At 36.7% G+C, this 15,608-nt stretch overlaps 1 protein-coding gene across 1 annotated transcript in view; it reads right to left on the bottom strand.

Annotated features, from left to right (window-relative positions):
- Positions 1-10,211: 10,211 nt before the first annotated feature.
- Positions 10,212-15,608, bottom strand: part of PLSCR4 (phospholipid scramblase 4) — a 41,461-nt gene continuing 36,064 nt past the window's right edge. Inside the window, exons 7-9 of the mRNA XM_069473131.1 lie at positions 13,582-13,743; positions 11,743-11,901; positions 10,212-11,041 (exon numbers count right to left, since the gene is read on the bottom strand). Coding sequence (XP_069329232.1) covers positions 10,994-11,041; positions 11,743-11,901; positions 13,582-13,743 — 369 coding nt within the window. The 3' untranslated portion in view covers positions 10,212-10,993. The remainder of the gene's footprint in view (positions 11,042-11,742; positions 11,902-13,581; positions 13,744-15,608) is intronic.

Here is a 15,608-nt window from a genome sequence, read left to right as displayed (position 1 = left end):
TATCCATATTACTTTCCACAGAGGTTATACTAGTTTTCAATACAACCAGCAGTGTATGAGTGTTCCTATCTCTCTACATCCATGCCAATGTTTGTTGTTTTGGGACTTTTTGATAAAGGCCATTCTCACTGAAGTTAAGTGATATCTCATTGTGGTTTTGATTTGCATTCCCTGATGATTAGAGATGTTGAGCATTTTTTCATATGTTAGATGGCCATTAGTCTTCCTTCTTTTGAAAAGTTTCTGTTTATGTCCTTTGCCCACTTTTTAATGGGGTTGTTTGATTTTTTTTCTTGCTGATTTTCCTGAGTTCTATATAGGTTCTAGTTATCCACCCTTTATCAGATGTGTAGCATGCGAATATTTTCTCCCATTCTGAAGGTTGTCTGCTCTTGTAATAGTTTCTTTGACTACACAGAAGCATTTTAATTTGATCCAGTCCCCTTTATTTAGTTTTTTGTTGTTACTGCTGTGATTGCCTTTGGGGTCTTCTTCATAAATTCTTTCCATAGGCCAATGTCTAAAAGAGTTTTTCCAACATTTTCTTCTAGAATTCTTGTAGTTTCATGCCTTAGGTTTAAGTCTGTTATCCACTGTGAGTTGATTTTACTGAGAGGTGAAAGGTATGGATCCTGTTTCAGTCTTCTACGTGTGACTCTCCAATTTTCCCAGCACCGTTTATTGAAAAAGGATTTGTTTCCCCATTGTCAGTTTTGTCTGCTTTGTCAAAGACTAGATGGCTATATGAGGATGGTTTTATATCTGGGTTCTCAGACCTGTTCCATTAGTCAATATCTCTGTTCTTGTGCCAATATCATGCTGTTTTAGTTACTATGGCCTTGTAGTATAGCTTGAAGTCTGGTAAATTGATGCCTCCCAAATTTTTCTTTTTGCTTAAGATTGCTTTTACTGTATTAGAGCTTCTCTGGTTCTATATGAAGCATTGAATTATTTTTCTAGGTATGTGAAAAATGATGCTGGTATTTTAATAGGGATTGCATTGAATCTGTAGATCACTTTGGATAATATAGTCATTTGAACAGTGTTGATTCTCCTGACCCATGAGCATGCTATAGTTTTCTACCTGTTTATGTCCTCTACTATTTCTTCCTCAGTGTTTCGTAGTTCTCCTTGTAGAGGTCTTTTACCTCCTTAGTTAAATATATTGCTAGATATTTTGTTTTCTTTGTTGCTATTGTGAAGGCTATTGAGTCTTTGATTTGGTTCTCAGTTTCACTGTTGTTGATGTATAAGAACTCTACTGATATCTGGACATTGATTTTGTAACCTGAGACTTTGCTGAATTTATCAACTCCAGTAGTCTCATATCAGAATCTTTGGGGTTTTCTAGATATGAGATCATATCATCAGCACAGAGCAAAAGTTTGACCTCTTCTGCCCCCATTTGGATGTGCTTGATTTCCTTCTCTTGTCTGAATACTATGTCTAGGAATTCCAGCACTATGGTGAATAGAAATGGTGATAGAGGGCAAAGTTATCTGGTCCAGTTCTAAGTGGGAAGGCTTTGAATTTTTTCCCATTCAGTATGATGTTGGCTGTGAGTTTGTCATATATGGCTTTTGTCATTTTTTGGTAAGTCCCATCTATGCCTATTTTTTTAAGCATTCTTACCATAAAATGGTGCTGAATTTTGTTGAATGCTTTTTCTGTGTCTATTGAGACGATCATTTGGTCTTTGTTTTTCCTTCTATTGATGTGGTGAATGACATTTATAGATTTGCATATGTTGAACTATTCCTGCATCTCTGGGATAAAGTATTTTACAGAATTTCTGCATCTATATTCATGAGAGATATTGGTATATAGTTTTTTTGTTGTTGTTGTTGCTGTGTCCTTTCCTGGTTTTGGTATCAGGCTGATGTTGGCTTCATAAAACATGTTGGGGAGGATTCCTTCCTTCTCAATGTTGTGGAATAATTTCTGCAGCATAGCCACCACTTCTTTGTAGGTCTGGTAAAATTCGAGTGTAAAATCATATGGTCTGAGACTATTCTTTTTAGGAAGGTTTTTTTAATCCTGCTTCAGTTTTGACACTTGCTATTGGTCTGTTCAGGAATTCTATTTCTTCCTGATTGAGTCTAGGGAGGCTGCGTGTTTCTAAGAATTTGTCAATTTCCTTCACATTTTCAAGGTTATGTGCATAGAGGTTTTTATATTCATAGATGATATTTTGTATTTCTGTGGTATCAGTTGTAATTTATCCTTTTTCACTCCTGATTGAACTTATTAGAGTCCTTTGTTTTCTGCTTCTCATTAATCTAGCAGGAGGCATGTCAATTTTGTTTGTTCTTTCAAAAAAACAACTTTTTGTTTTATTAATCCTCTGTATAGTTTTTTTATTATCAATTTCATTTAGTTCTGCTCTGATATTTGTTATTTCTTTTCTTCTGCTGGGTTTGGGGTTGGTTTGCTCACCATTTTCCAATTCTGTGAGAGGATTCATTAGATTGTTGATTTGTCACCTCTCTATCTTTTGGATGTAGGCATTTATGGATATAAATTTTCCTCTCAGGACTGCTTTAGCTGTTTCCCACAGATTTTGATAACTTGTGTCTCCTTTATCATTTAGTGTAAATAATCTTTTGATTTCCATGTTAATTTCCTCCTTAACCTCATAATCACTCAGCAGGATGTTGTTTAATTTCCATGACTTTGTGTATAGATGAGAGTTTCTGTTGGAGTTGATTTCTAATTTTATTCCACTATGGTCTGAGAAGATGCATGGCATAATTTCCAAATTTTTAAATTTGTTATTTTGTGGCCTAGGATATGGTCAGTCTTAGAGAATGCCTAATGAGCTGATGAGAAAAAGGTATATTCAGTGGTTTTGGGGTAGAATGTTCTGTAAATGTTAGTCAGGCCCATTTGTGCTAGAGTTCTGTGTAAATATATTGTTTCTTTGTTTATTTTCTGTTTAGAGGATCTGTCCTGTTCTGTCAGAGGGTTGTTGAAGTCCCCAGCTATTATGGTGTTGCTCTGTATCATTTTGTTTAGATCAAGTAGGATTTGCTTTGTGAGTCTGGGTGCACCTGAGTTAGGTCATAAATATTTAGAATTGTTATGTCTTCTTGGTGAATTGTACCATTCTATAGTGACCGTCTTTGTCTTTCATTACCTTTGTTGATCTGAAGACTAAGTTATCTGAAATCAAAACTGCTATGCCAGCTTTCTTTTGGTTTCCATTTGCATGGAATATTGATTTCCATCCCTCCACCTTGAGTCTGAATGCATCCTTGTGGGTTATATGTGTTTCTTGAAGACAGCAGATACTTGGCTTGTATATATTTATCCAGTTGGCCAGCCTATGTCTCTTTAGTGGACAGTATAATCCATTCACATTTATTGAAAGAATTTATAAGTGGGGCAGATTTCTGTTCATCCTGTTGAGTTGAACTTTGTTTCTTTGTTTGCTCTTTTGAGCCATAATATCTGGCCTTTGATCTTTAGCTTTTGGATGATTTTACACTAGTGAGTGTTTATTGTGCTGATCTGTGTGTAATGCTGTTCTGAGTACTTTCTAGAGGGCAGGTCTTGTCTTGACAAATTCTCACAGTCTTTGCTTGTCTGAGAAGGTCTTTGTTTCTCCTTCATATAAGAAACTTAGTTTTGTAGGGTGCAAGGCTGGGCATTATTCTGTTTAAGAGGAGTGAGAATGGGGTCCCAGTCTCTTCTGGCTTGTAAGGACACAGTTGAGAAGTTTGCAGTTAGACTGAGGGGTTTTCCTTTGTAGGTTACCTGCTTCTTTCACTTTACAGCTCATAGCAGGACCTCTTTCAGGTTTATTTTGGACAGTCTGATGACTATGTGTTGTGGTGTCTTCTTGTTTGCAATGAATCTCCCAGGAGTCTTTTGAGCTTCTTGTACCTGGATACCTAGATTTCTAGCAAGTGCAGGGAAACTTTCCTCCATTATATCCTCAAATAATGTATCCAATACTTGTGTGTTTTCTTCTTCACCCTCAAGGATGCCTATAATTCTCATGTTAGGCCTCTTCACATAATCCCACATTTCTTGTAGGCTTTGCTCTTTTATTTCTCTGTTCTATCTCTGTTACTGACTTGTTTAATTGAAAGGTGTTATCTTCAATCTCTGAGCTTCTTTCTTCTGTTTGATCTGCCCTTATTCTTGAGGCTTTCTACCATGTTTTGTAATTCCTTGAATAAATTCTTCATTTCCAGAAGTTCTGTTTGATTTTTCTTTAATATTTCAATATCTTTAGTGAATTTTTCCTCCAAGTCCTGGATTTTTATTTGTGTGTGTGTGGTTTCTTTGTGTTGGGTATCCATTTACTCATGCATATCATCGAGTTTTCTTACAATCCATGTTCAGAATTCTTCTGTCATTTTAGTGTGCTGAATTTGGTTGATATTCATTGCTAGAGAACTGATGTTTCCCTTTGGGGGTGTCCTTTCAGTTTGATTCTTCATACTTTCAGAGTTCTTTCACTGATTCCTCCCCATCTGGAGCAGCTGTTGCTTCTTATCTTTGGATTTTTGTTTAGATAATGACATGCCCAGTTTAATCTCTGAGCCAGTAGGTGATGCTTGTGGGTGAGATTCAACCACACCCTGTGTGGTGAGTCAGAAAATGCAGTAAAAGGGCATGAAAATTGACCTCCCTGTCAGTAGGTGGTGCTTTATGGGAGGAGGAAGCTGCAATGTTCTTTTGGGGTTCGTAACCAGCTCTCATTTCTCTGGAGAGGCACTCTAGTGCCTCAGATGGTGGGTGGTGCCCTTCGACTTCCAGGTGTGTTCTTATTCTCCACCTCAGCAGGGGAAAGTGAGGGAATGAGGCTGAGTGGGGCTGGATTGGGTGAACCTGCCTTCAAGCTTCTCAAATGGTGTTAGCAGGGGTCAAATGTCTGTTCTCTGCTTCTGGGCAAAGCTGCCAGAGATGGGGCTGAAGTGGCTCCACTCAGCCAAAAAGTCTGCATATGAGCGTGGGGCTGAGAACTGCAGTCAGGAGGAGGGCTCGCTCCTTTCCACCCTCCCCTATTCTGCAGTTTCTCATGGGCCTCTGAGAGCAGGCAGGACCTCAAGCCAGCAGATCTTCCCTGACTATGATGTGAGCTGGAATTTCCCTGCTCGGGATCACAGCCTGACCTGGGAGCTGGTCCTCCTGTGGAAGGAGGATTGCCCCTCAAGCATGCTGCAGCTAGGACCCACTCTGATCTTCCCTGAAGGCACACACATCTCAATAGACTAGTACACAAATATCCCTTCTGTGCCCCTGGGCAATGCAATTGATACCTGGGTGTATGGGATCTGGCCTGCAGTCCTGTCCCCTGGGCCCCAGAAATCAATCCTTGACCCTGCCAGGGAGAAGAATGCTGGTCTCAAGTCACCCATGGGGTGCCCAACCTGGATCAATGTCTCTCTGTCTCAGGGTTTGCCCCACTCTGCTGGAGTCGCCAGGTAAGCAGCACCACGGAGGACAGGTGTGTAGGGAGCTCACAGTCTGAGTACCTCTCAGTCCACTGCAGGGACCCAAAAAGAAAGCTCCTGTTCCCTGTGGATGCCTCCGGGTGGTGGCTAAATTGTCTCTCTCAGCAGTCATGGGTAAGGGAGGGGAAGGGAAGAATGAAGCAATATGGCACCTGCTGATGGGCTTGAGTCTATGGGGTGGGACATGCCCCGAGGGAGCTGGGAGCCAGGTGCTTTAGCTTCCCAAAGGGAACAAGTCACCAACTTCATTATCACCTGGTAATGAGGTTTTGGGTTTAGGCAAAGTGGACTATTGGAACAGAGACCCCCAAGAAAGTGGAAACCCTTAAAGGGACACAGTCTAGTATAAAGGATGAACTAGGGAAAAATTCACTCCTTGGTAAACAAAAAACAGAGAAAGCTTGATTGTTTTACCTGTATTATAGGTAGGGAAAAAATTGTTCACTGAGAATTTATAAATAAGAATTTTTCCACATAATCTAGGGGTTCATATTCAAAATACACACATGACTTGGGTAATACCAAACTAAGGTATAACATAAAAAGTTGTCTTCAGTGGATAACACCACTGGGGCACCAGCAGGAGCAAAAGAAAACTTCTCTGAAGACAGTCTACCCTCAGACAAGACCTCCTTGGAGCCTCACGGGTTTACCAGCCATAATCCTAAATTTGAAAACGCCTCAGGTAACATGCTACCATTCTCCTCTATCTCTGTTTCCCTGTATTTCTGTGGTAACATACAAAGAAACCAAACATCACACAGAGATGAAAGAACAAGGAATAGTGGCTTAGTTTGGGTGTAGTCTCTGGTACCGGCCACAAATAAATGGCTTTGTGGACAGCTAGGTAGCTAAATCTCCATTTTCTCATCTGCAAAATGGGAATTATTACAGTAATCTATCTCATAGAGTTATGAGAATTAAATGGGTTAATATATAGAAATGCCTTAGAATCAGACCAGTGTCTGGCTTATGGGATGCATTAAAAGGAGTTAGCCAGTTTTATTAGTATCATCATCATCATTATTGTTATTATAGATAATTAGTTATATTATCCCACCTGCCTCATGATTAGGTTGGTTTTTCTCCATACATGCCCAGATGCGTATCCATCTGGCCTAGAATTAAATCTTGAGGTAAACCTATCAACTACACATCTCAAAATTGAATGATTTCACATGACAGCCTCCTTTGCTGAGTAGCAGCAGAACTAAGAACTGCAGGAAAATTTAACAGGCAACCATATGCTAGCTAATTACAGAACGTGTTTTTGGAATTTGCTATTTACCTCTTTGTTTAGATACTATATATAAAGACACCGCCATAACCCCACCCCTCGCACCTTTCCCACCCTTGCCACACACACCACTCTCCACCAACCCACTCTGGGCACCGGGTAACACAGGGTTAGGATAATAGGCCTCAGCAGATTTCTGGTTGCACACCTGAGGCTGGGAAGCTCTACAAGCCCTTGCATTAACTAAATGCTACCTGTTCCACTCTTCCTCTTCTAGGGAGCTTTCATGTTCCTCAACTTTTATCCAACCCTCAGTTTCCTTTATTACAATTACAACAGGGGAAGAAACTCTTCAGCAGCCCATGTCCTCATTACTATCCCGTCTTGAAGTTTGTTCTTTCTCTGAAAAATGCAATTGACATTTACCTCATGATGTAGTTGTGAGAATCCAGTAATATATATTTTAAACAAAAACTGTGTTTTATACAATAATAACTAGCTTTGTGTTGAAATTATGTATTTACTTGCTTTGTCTTTGCTGAGAGATAGAATACTACACGTTCAATTCTCTCTTTGAACACCTAGCACAGTGTCATACACATATTAGGACTTCCTTTAATTCATTTCACAAATATTCATTAAGCATCTTAGATATACCAGATATTGTCCTGGACTCATGGTTTTCTGTAATAAACAATTATTTCCTTCTTTGCTTGATGAAGTTTGCTAAATTGACCTTTTCAATTGCACCTATCATGCATTCAGTTTGCAGGCGTGGCTACAAAGTGCATCTTATTTGCCTCCAGCAGTACCAGGAAATTTCCCTGGGCACATGACACAACCAGTCTGCTTTGGGTGTCTGATTAAATGGGACAAAAAGAATCATAGAGCACCTGAGATGGTGCTAATGACATGACCTCTATTGGATGTACCAACACCCATTGAGCATGTGTTCATTGTAGTCCTCAAAGATGCATTTCTTTGTTTATAAGTCTGTCCCATCCACTAACCTATGAGCCTCAGAGAGTACTAGTTATGTATTTTTCATCTTGTATTTCCCTTTGCATACAGAAATATCTTAGTGCCTGAATTTAGTAGATGCTCAATAAAGTAAGTATTGATGGAAGGAAATAGTGTAAAGGATGGTAAAGAGTTTTACTGATTACTATTACTATTACTGATTGCTATTGCTATTACTGAAATAATAAATATTTCAAAAATCTATGCACCTACTGTATTTTCATTTATTTAGCAGATACTGAGTGAATGCCTATCATGTGCTATTATTAACCATTCTAAGTGTTATCAAGTAGCATATTAGGCTGCTTCGACTGGAGTCTAACTATCGTGCCACCTTTTTCTTTTCTGAGACTTACAATTTAAGAGGCCTCGAGGCAAATGGGAAATGCATTCTGTAAAGTTATGGAAAAAGATCTATTTTAAACATTAGCTATCAGTAGCCAAACAGCTGAATTTGATATTAGTTTGTTAAATTCAGAACCTTGCATTTCCCAAGTTTGTATCTTTGAATATAAATTAAGTCAAACCTTGAACATTGGGAGGAAAAAAAAAAAAAAAAAAAAACTAAAACGTAGCCAGATGGCCCAATAGGGGCAAGATATTGTACCCTGGAATCACTCTGCTTATTGTATACTTGAACTAAATTTAACATCTAGTTGGTTGGAAAACTCAGTAAATGAATCTGGTAACCTGCTTTTGTGTATAATTTCTGGAAATCTGATCACTTAGAAAAATTGTTTTAAAATGTATCCTTCACGAGAGTTACAAATCCTAGCAGCCTTCCTGCATGATTTACAGACACTAAAATTGTACTTGAAATTTAAATCCATCTTTTAAAAGTGGATTAGAAATAAGCATTTATAAATAAGTTGGTTATAAAAGAAAACTAATTACTACTAAGCAACATGACTGAAATGACTTTAATGGTATTAAATTTATATAAGAAAGCAAGGGCTCTGAATAAACCTAATAATTAATAAAAAATTACTTCAAATTCCTTTAGAAAGAAAGTATTCAAAGACTCAATCACAAGTCAAAAAATTAAACAGTATTTTACTATTAACCATATCATATTTATTTAAAAGCCACAAGCAATATAAGAAATCATGAAAACACAAAATTCAGAGAATAACATCTGTTTGTTTTTCAATTTTGCACAATGACATGCCACTAAGAAATAGAGAAATTATAATGTAAATTGTATTATAAAAATATGGCACATGATATTATTTTTTTAAGAAAGATAAATTGTAACTGTAGGAGACAGGAGACATGTTAATACCACAAAACTTTAAACAGAATTTTTAAATGTCACGTCTTATGCTGAATATATACATGTGCATATTGACCGTTAGGCAGCAAATCTTGGAATACAGGCATTTAGGCAAGTAAAAATAAAAAGTTTATATAGATAAACTTCCTGAATACTGTTTGTTTTTTTCTATATTAAATATCACATATCATTACAGGAAATGCATATGTCTGTTTAAGATTGCAATTGCATTTTCAAATGTAAGGCAATTAATATTTTAGAAAGCAGCTTTTGCACCTTTTTGAAAAAGCTAGTAGCAGCATATAAAAATGAACATTACAAGAAACTGAGTTAAACAACTTTACCATGAAAAGATGAGTATAATTTAAAATTGGAGCACCTTCATTTCATTTCAAAAAGAACTGTGGACTAAGGCTCTTATCTCAGAATAACTCCACCTAAGAACACTGAGTCTTTCTTTATGTAATAAAGAGCAGATGAAGAATACATCCCATTCTACATACTGGGTGTTCATTCTTAATAAAACTGATCAATTTTATACAATGAAATGCCACTATGAAATATACAAATAATAATGTAAATTGTATTACAAAATATAGTACAGGTATTATATTTTAAAGAAAGATAAATTATAAGAAACATCTTACACACACACACACACACACACACACACACAGAAACACAGTCCATGTCCAGGTAGGAAGCTAAGGTACAATAGAGGCAAGTTAATCACAGTGTATTCACTTATACACTATGCTTTTAATTAATTCGTACAAACAAGTACAATGGATACTTTATTCTTGGTCTTATATAATGTTTACTGATAAGCTTTGGATCTCAGAGAAGTAGCATATTTGCTGTGTTTTGTTACTTTGTGTAGATACACATTTATTTATCATGTAAATAAAAAGCAGCAAAGCATTATTAATCACATCAGAATTTGTGGCTTTTGCTTTTATAAACTGCTACACAAAATGTCACATTTCAAAATTTAAAAACATAACTCCAGTTCTTGTCATTAGAACAGTATGATGACTACCAGGGATCTTCTTGAAAGAAAAAACAATTATGTCTTCTGTATCACATGAAATGAGACACACAGGTACAATAGAAAAATCTTAGAGATTCAGTCATACATATTTTATATATAAGGCATCTGTGACCAAAAGAGATTATGTGTTAAATGTATTATGTATAAATGTATTAAATGCAAGCTTCTTATAAAGACACTAATATCTCTAATTTCCTCAGAGATCACTGACTGTGGCTCTGGTCAGCTCCTTTCCTGATAGTCTGATCCTGCCTTCATGTACAGGCAGCTCCTGATTGTCCATGCCAGCAAGGTAGGGAACAGGCATGGGAAATATAAGCCTTAAGATTAAAAAAAATACATGTTTTATTTTGTAATAAAATCAAATTTCCCAGTGAACCTTTTATAAATTTTGTAGAATGAGGTTTTGATACATGTGCCCAAGTAAACTTTCTTTGTACCATAAAACATAATATTTCTGTCTGCTTTTCTTTTTGTTTTTAAAGATGAAGAGTATCATTCATTTCACATGGAATCAAGCTTGTCTTCAGTAAAAGGACATGATGCAGAAGAGAGACAGGAGAGGATTAAAGATAGACGACATGCTATTTTATCTCAACAAAGATGGCTCTAAAGAGCCCACCATCTTACTACCTATTAATGTGAGAGCTTAGGGATTCATTTTCCCTTATTTCATGTTTATAGTGTTTTAAGTGTTTATAGTATTTTAAGTAGGACTCATAGGCTTTCAGGATGAACTCCTAGTCTACCAAGTGAACAGAAACACATGTTTAGATTGTATCCTTTCTTTCATTCAGACTCTCAACCTACCTGTTAAAGTTAATACTCAATAACAAAAATCTGCAAAGCAGAAAATATACTTGCAAATAATTGAGGATTGTCTATAAGCCTATATTAACTTTCTAATTTTTCTTTATTAACCATAATTGATGATTTGCTGCATCCCTTTATCTTGATGAACGTTGTGGTGGAGATCTTTCAAAATACATGAAATCCTGAAATTGGAAGAAGAATGTTATCTATCTATATATCTATCTACATACATATATATGAATTAGGTGCAATCCATACAATATTATCCTTTATAATTTATGAGGAGACCTCACATTCCAGTTAAAAACAACTAAATCTAATGAGATCTCTTTGAAGACAATTTAATGTGAAGAGCAGCAATTACAAACTTGAAACTGTTGGCTTTCTATTTTCAGTACCAATTAACTAAATTTCATCATTAACAGGAGGAAAAATTTGACAATCGAAGGATGGTACAACACCAAGGTACACAATGGGAGAAAGGCAGTAAGAAAGATGGGAAAGGATATCAGTTTTAGAGTTATGTCATTAGCAAGTCACAGGACAGGCATTTTTAAGCAATGAGAATGATAGATGCAGTGACACCCATTGGATGCCTATCTTCTAAGCACTCTCCTGGCCATTTTACTCATATGACAACCAATATTCATAACCCAGAAAAATGTATTTTCATCTTCATTTTACAGATGAGGAAACTGAAGCTTGCAAGTGTTAAACATTTGGCAAAACATGTAACTAGTAAGTAGCACAGAGAGAAGTTGGCCTAGTTTCAAAGATTATTCCCTTTCTACTATACTACACTGCTTCTCATCAGAAAGAATAACTCTCTTAGGATAACTCAAAAAAAAAAAAAAAAAAAAAAAAAAGAAAGAAAAAGACTTACAATGAGGAAGCAGGCTCCAAAAATCATGGCTTTCATCTTCACATCCAGGTCCAATGGGAAGTGAATGTCAAAGTGGTCAGCATTTGCCATTGCTGATACCAAACCATTCCACTTCCTAACAATACTGCCAATGTTGGATACACCATCGACAGATTTGACCTGGAATGACAAGAATGTGACTTTATGTGATTGAAAGGTATTCGAGTATATGTTTTAGTCTTCTACTTAGAAGCAGTGTACACTGAGACAGTAGGTAAAGAATATGGTAATTACATAATTTCAATGAGAAAATTACAGGCAAGCTCCTTTGCAACTGGGGAAGATCTTATGATTCTCAGGCTATTGGTCTTTCTTCATCTTCAAATGAGTTATAAGGGACCTTATCAGAGGAGGTATGATTTGAATTGATTACTACATTCTTCTCCATATAGCAAAGATAGGAATTAGGGATTGGGAGTGGGTTACTTCCAATCTAGGGAAACCTATGAGTAAAGCAGGGAGGTACGGAATAGTGCACTTCACATAACTCAAGATCTTGTGAGCCAAATCTACCCTGTCTCCTTAATATACCAAAGGGCATCATTTTCCATAATAAAAGGGGGACCCTGACACTTATCACAGGGAAAACATTCAAATAATAACTTTTACCAATGGTCACTTGACAATGGAAATGATCATATACAGCTTGCCCTGACGATTTGGCGCATCTGTATTGGTCTTTGAATAAATAGTTGATGATTAATGATATAGTGATAGAAAATAAGCACTAAGAAAAGTTTGTTGGGTACAATAGGAAACATTCAAATAAGCAATTTTAGGCCGGGCGTGGTGGCTCACGCCTGTAATCCTAGCACTCTGGGAGGCCGAGGTGGGCGGATCGTTTGAGCTCAGGAGTTCGAGACCAGCCTGAGCAAGAGCGAGACCCCATCTCTACTAAAAATAGAAAGAAATTATATGGACAGCTAAAAATATATATAGAAAAAATTAGCCGGGCATGGTGGTGCATGCCTGTAGTCCCAGCTACTCGGGAGGCTGAGACAGGAGGATCGCTTGAGCTCAGGAGTTTGAGGTTGCTGTGAGCTAGGCTGACGCTACGGCACTCACTCTAGCCTGGGCAACAGAGTGAGACTCTGTCTCAAAAAAAAAAAAAAAGCAATTTTAGTAGATGATGACGCTTGCTGAAATTGCAAGGCATTCAGAAAGTACTCTTTAAGAAGCCCAGGAAATACTTCTAGGCATCTCTTTTGTCAGATTCACAGGATGATAAACTATCATTTTGTAGCCACTGAGATACAGGGAAAACAAAAGGATTTTTCTCTTTCTTGAGAAAATGTTACAATATAACCTATTATAAGTTATCCATGTTATCAGTGTTATCTGATTTCTTGAGGATGCTGATAGATTTCTATCAGACACATACACAATTTACATAACCTTAGGAGTGCTCTATATGTTCTGTGATATGTTGGGCACTTGTATTACATAGAACCTATATTCCCATCTTGGAAATCTCTGGACAAAACTGTTAATTAAATACAGCCAAGAATTTAATAACTCCATTAAGTCAGGCTATTTACTCTCAGACAGTTCAATGTTTTAAATGGCTTCTTTTTATTTTTATCAAGCACTCAAATCATAAATAAGAAACTCAGATTTTGGAAGACATTAAGCAATCCACTAACAATAATTATAAAATCCTTTGTTGCCAACTGGTTAAGTAATTCTTTGCTCAGTCTTATTCATTTACATGGAAAAAAAATGTCTAAAACCACATCATTCCAAGGTCTCTGACTACATGGAAGAAAAAATAACAGAAACATTGTTTTTACATACGTTCACCTCAAAAACAGAATCTGAACCACATCCATAGGTTGAGCATGGCCCACGCACTCTCAACACATTTTCTTTCTTCTCATTTTGGATGCTGTAAACTGCCCTGCACAAATTCCAGTGTTCCGCAACAAAGCCAAGAGTGACACCGGGAGGACACTGCACCTCCAGCTGCAAGTAAATAGTGACAGAAGTTAGGACGCTACATGCACATGTCTACACACATATTCAGATACACCACGTAGATGTGTTTGTATTCACTCACAGACTAAAGAAATTATTGCTAAGAGAGAACATCTCCCATTTTACCCAAACCATTCGTCTTAGGACTATATTTCAGTGAGTAGTCTCAAGGTAGAAGGTCACATTTCTTTTGAGATAAAGGGCAGGCTTAATTACAGCCGGTAATAAAATAGCCAGTTGTCCACGCTCAGTGTTCCTAAGGTGCACATTACATTTTTTGGTAAAAGCCTAAAGTGAAGCTTCTATTGACTATTTCTCTGGTGTCACATGTACTTTCCTAGGAATTTGGAGAAAGGGTTACACAGGACATGGGGCAGGACTACACAGTTTCATGAACTGTCAAATCAAGATGTTACTGATTATATATATATATATATATATATAAATTCCCACCTATATATAAACATAAAATTTGATATCTTCCTAGAACTGATAGCTCATATAATTTTAAGCCTCTGAGATAAAAATCAAAATTGTAAAAAAAGCCGGGCGCGGTGGCTCACGCCTGTAATCCTAGCACTCTGGGAGGCCGAGGTGGGCAGATCGTTTGAGCTCAGGAGTTCGAGACCAGCCTGAGCAAGAGCAAGACGCCATCTCTACTAAAAATAGAAAGAAATTATATAGACAGCTAAAAAAAAATATATATATATATATAGAAAAAATTAGCTGGCATGGTGGCACATGCCTGTAGTCCTAGCTACTCTGGAGGCTGAGACAGGAGGATCCCTTGAGCTCAGGAGTTTGAGGTTGCTGTGAGCTAGGCTGACGCTACGGCACTCACTCTAGCCTGGGCAACAGAGTGAGACTCTGTTTCAAAAAAAAAAAAAATTGTATAAAAATAAATTACTTAAAAAAATTCATACCATGGTATACTCCTCACACATAAAAAGGGATGAACTACTGATATGTATGGAACAACTTGTATGAATCTCAAGGTAATTACACAGGGTGAAAAAAGCTAATCCTGAAAAGTTACATATATGATTCTGTTTATATAACATTCTTGAAATGACAAAATTATAGAGATGCAGAACAGACTAGTGATTGCCAGGGGTTAGTGATGAAGAGGAGGGAGGTATGTGGGTGTGGTAATAAAATGGAATGATGATGGAACTGTTTGGTATTTGTATTATGGTGGTGGATATAGGGATCTATACAGCTGATAAAACTGCATAAACTAAATGTACACACATACACACACACACACAAACAAATGAATACAACTAAAACTGAAGAAATAAAAAAAAACTAGATAAAGTTATGGGACAAAAGTTTCAAAAATTGGACTAAGTTTGCAATATTGATTTTTTTACTCTATCCTGGCTTCCTATAATCTCAGAAGGCTATATTTATAGGCTTTGATTAAAAATCCCAATCACAAATATGAAGAAAAATGTCTATGATATGCAAAAGGATTGAGGCTAAGAGGCGGAGATTCACTTCAAATATGAGACTATTATTACAAAGGCAGTAATGACAAAACAGTAAGATATCTGAGAACAATAGATACTTAAATGTTTATTGAGTACCATACTATTTGCCAGACACTGTGCTATGGAATTGACTTCATCCTTGAAACAATCATCCTGTCAGATGGGTACTAGCAATATCTCTATTTTATAGGTAAATAAATTAAGGCACAGAGAGGGTTGTAAATAAATTGACATTTAGTAAATGACATTATTTAACATAATATATCATTTAAATATCCCAGTAATCCTATAAAGTATTGTTCTACCCAGTTTATGAATAAGAACATTAAGCCTCAAAAAGGTTAAGTAAATTGTCCAAAT

This window comes from Eulemur rufifrons, chromosome 7 (genome assembly GCF_041146395.1).
Source record: "Eulemur rufifrons isolate Redbay chromosome 7, OSU_ERuf_1, whole genome shotgun sequence".
Lineage (NCBI taxonomy): Eukaryota > Metazoa > Chordata > Mammalia > Primates > Lemuridae > Eulemur > Eulemur rufifrons.
The sequence above is the reverse complement of the archived record's forward strand: the minus strand, read 5'-3'. Positions and strand labels throughout refer to the sequence as shown.